At 37.6% G+C, this 3597-nt stretch overlaps 2 protein-coding genes across 3 annotated transcripts in view; one reads left to right on the forward strand and one right to left on the reverse strand.

Annotated features, from left to right (window-relative positions):
- The window catches only part of LOC104770415 (protein S-acyltransferase 24), a gene marked incomplete in the record, with an annotated part of 6967 nt that extends 5144 nt beyond the window's left edge, over positions 1-1823 (forward strand). The window contains 5 exon segments of the mRNA XM_010494838.2: positions 88-165; positions 282-380; positions 733-811; positions 903-1051; positions 1254-1823. Of these exon segments, the coding sequence (XP_010493140.1) occupies positions 88-165; positions 282-380; positions 733-811; positions 903-1051; positions 1254-1658 (810 nt within the window).
- The window catches only part of LOC104770416, a 5633-nt gene continuing 4070 nt past the window's right edge, over positions 2035-3597 (reverse strand). The window contains exons 4-6 of one of the 2 annotated variants that reach the window (XM_010494839.2): positions 3060-3587; positions 2767-2978; positions 2035-2494 (exon numbers count right to left, since the gene is read on the reverse strand). In XM_010494839.2, the coding sequence (XP_010493141.1) occupies positions 2818-2978; positions 3060-3587 (689 nt within the window). In that variant the 3' untranslated portion in view covers positions 2035-2494; positions 2767-2817. Of the gene's footprint in view, positions 2495-2766; positions 2979-3059 lie in introns of both variants that reach the window. The other variant, XM_019241782.1, reaches the window with a different exon arrangement.

The raw sequence follows: 3597 nt of genomic DNA on the forward strand, positions 1-3597 counted from the left end.
GTTCTCAAGTTTAAGTGACATATAGGTATGATTTCTAGTACGATTTTATGTTCAAGTGTCATTACTGGTTTTCTTACCCCTTTACAGGAACCACTGTTAAAAATAGAGCTAAACAACCCTGCTTTGCTTGCTGGGAATTGGACGCAACTCTGTGCAACATGCAAGGTACCTGCTCAAATTCTCTTTTATGTCTTTCTTGAATCGTAATAACAAATACTTAATCATGGATCTTACATCTTAAAATTTACTTCTTTTGGTCCGTTTTGTTTCATTTTATTCAGATTATCAGACCTCTTCGAGCTAAGCACTGTTCCACCTGTGATCGTTGTGTAGAGCAATTTGATCACCATTGTCCTTGGGTATCAAATTGTGTTGGAAAAGTAAGTACAGCTCCTGTCTTCCTATAATAGTTTTTGACATAAGTTGACAAAATTGGGGTAGACGGATCTTTCTTATTACTAAATCTTTCTTATTCTTCCTTGTCTCTTTTGATGTGACATTACTTACTGTTCTTTTCGAAAAAGCTTAGACGATCTTAATTATTAGAGTGGTATTTTTGTGTTGCATATTTGGGTATAGAGATCGCCGGAGATGTTTCTTGGTGTCATAGTACCTCTTCTGTTCATTTTGGTTGCTAGTGGTTTGATTTCTTACTCTTGCAGCTCGAGCTTGATACTATTCTGTGATACTTATCTGTGGATTGTGCTTGTTTTCCATTAACCTATTTTGCAGAAAAACAAGTGGGAATTTTTCCTTTTTCTTCTACTTGAAGTTCTAGCGATGCTGATAACTGGTGGTGTTACTCTTGCAAGTACGTTTATAGTGGAGGATGCCCTTTATTTGTGATATATAAATCTAGAGAAAACTTTCGGATGAAAAATGTAAATGATATATACATGCAGGAGTCTTGAGTGACCCTTCAGCTCCATCGTCTTTTGGAGCATGGATGAGCCATGTCGCTAGTAATCATGTGGGTGCTTTATCCTTTCTGCTGGTGGAATTCTGCCTCTTCTTTTCTGTTGCTGTCTTAACAGTTATACAAGCGTCACAAGTGAGTCCTCATTCCTTTTTCCTTATTTGCATGTCTTTGTTCCTCTTGTGACCTAGATGGTTTAAAGACTCTGTTCACTTACCCAGATAATTCATCAGTAGAACTCCAGAGTAAAACTCACAAGTAGACTAGATACTTCCATTTCATGGGGGAATGTTTTTCCTCATCCTGAAGATTGATCTTTTTCCCTTAACCTTTACAGATATCAAGGAACATAACTACAAACGAAATGGCTAATGCCCTGCGGTACAGCTACCTAAGAGGTCCAGGTGGTCGCTTCAGGAATCCGTATGATCTAGGGTGCAGACGAAACTGCTCGGACTTTTTAGTAAAAGGTTATAACGAAGATATTGAGTGTCATGAAGAAGACGCAACACAGAGACAAGAGGGTATTAGCATGATGCAAATGCAGCGGAATCCAGAACTTCAAAATGGCAATGGGCACGTCGCTATCAATGTTAACCCGGTACATAATTCACAGTCAACACATGGTCATTCTTCCAACTGCAGCCATAGCCATAATAGTAAGTCAAAGACTGATAAAGTTCCTGTGGGGTTGGGACTTGGTCTTGCTCGCAACCCAACCCGACCTGTTGTACCTCCATGATAGGGGCTTGTCCCAAATGTTCCTTATATGTGCATTTGTGTTGTAAGAAACACGTGTGTGCTGATACATTATCATTAACACAAGTAACTCAAGGTTCTGAACCATGGATTTCTTTTTTTCAGAATTAGATTGTTTCCATTTAGTTAATGTCCTTTCTCTAGATTACCTATGTCTTCTTCTATTATTATATAGGGATGTTCTCTTATGTAAGAAGGCATCCAAAAACGGTCGGGAGAGACCTTGTTCTCTTTTGGGGGTTGTCAAGTTTTATAAAGAGAGTCTCTTTGAAGTTACATCCCTGGTTTATGGTTTTATTCTATCATGTGCTCTCCTCGAGTCATTGACGAGGTCATTCTCTGATTTCAGGTGAAGATAGTAATATAAAATAAATGGTTTGTACATTATGTTTTACTGAACTGAGCTGTGCCTTTTTTCAAAACATATTCAAATTGCAAATTGATCGCAACAAACACATCATTACATTTTATATGTAACAACGAATTACAAGAGAATGACTGACTCCACACCAAAATCTTGTGGAGGTCATAAGAAAAGGAAAAAGAAGGTAAAACTCAAGTAGGTGTGTTGTGTATGAATGTCTCACGCCAAAGGAAATACGAGTCAAAAGACTCAAAACCAATGAATATAGTCACAAGACTCCCAACTCACCCTAAGACAGAAGATGAAGAAGAATCTGCATGATATCTTTGCTTCACTCCTCGCCAAATCAACCGTATGAATGTTACACAAACAAAATAGAACATATATGTCGTTTATATATGTTTCTTTCTCTCTACAAAAATCTGAGTTTGAAATCCTATACCACAAGACAAAACCTGCAAAGATAAATATGTGGTTAGATGAATTAAAACTCAAGTACCATCCAGAATGTGAACAATTCGTTTCAGGTCAAACAAAAAAAGCACTGCCTATAACAGTTGCAATTAGTAAAATAATACTTACAGAATACGATGACAGTGCAAGTTTGGTCAAAGTTATTTCATTGATCTTAAACCAATGCACATAAGGGTCAGACCTAACACTAGCCAACAACACTCTTTGTATCAGACCTAACAATAGTGTTATATATATGTACCATGGTATGTACCTTTAAAATGAAGCTTGTTCAACATAATGACCAAAATCATTGTGTGCCACTTTAACCACGTTGGATTCCTGTATTTGACATATGAAAAATATTTGCAGTCCTCCTGTTTAATATATCTTCCAACTGGTCTGAAGAGATCCCATTTCTCCATTGTTCTGCTTCATCTATCTCATTAAATATATGTAATATCTCTTCCAGGTGAAACCTTAGATCTGCAGCAATGAAATAGGATCATATTGAACATCATGTCTTATGTTTTTCAAAATTCAGTATTGAGCTAGAGCACGTAGTACCTCGTAATGTATTGCCTGCCACATAGTCTTCACTTATTATCGCAACAACATCGTCCCTACAAGTTCCAGCTAACTCAAATTTCTCCATTGCAGCTTCTAAACTCTCTCGCCAGATTGGTTGGTCCAGTTTGTACTCCATGATAGATCTCTCGTACAGTATAGTACACAATAAAACATCTACCATTGACTTTAACTTAAGCCTTCCTGCTTCGTTTTCGGGGTTATCTTGAGTTGAGCTACCCGGCTTGGTTTCCAGATTTTTCAACACTTCCATAGAGATTTTGATATTGCTTTCGGCGCATTGATAAAACTGTACTACATCTGAATATGGCCATGTTTTCAAATCAAGTTGACTGACAAGCACATAGTACCATGAAAGTCTTGCTTCCTCAAACTGCTGCAGACCTACTGCCAGGAAGACTTCAAACAAATCCGACTTTATTTTCATGGCCTCTTTGTACTTTTCTTTTGCTTTTGTGTGCTCCCTTTGAACGCATTCATAAGCAGTTTTGAGTTGTTCAGAGCCAGATTCTCCAGA

This window comes from Camelina sativa, chromosome 20 (genome assembly GCF_000633955.1).
Source record: "Camelina sativa cultivar DH55 chromosome 20, Cs, whole genome shotgun sequence".
Classification (NCBI taxonomy): domain Eukaryota; kingdom Viridiplantae; phylum Streptophyta; class Magnoliopsida; order Brassicales; family Brassicaceae; genus Camelina; species Camelina sativa.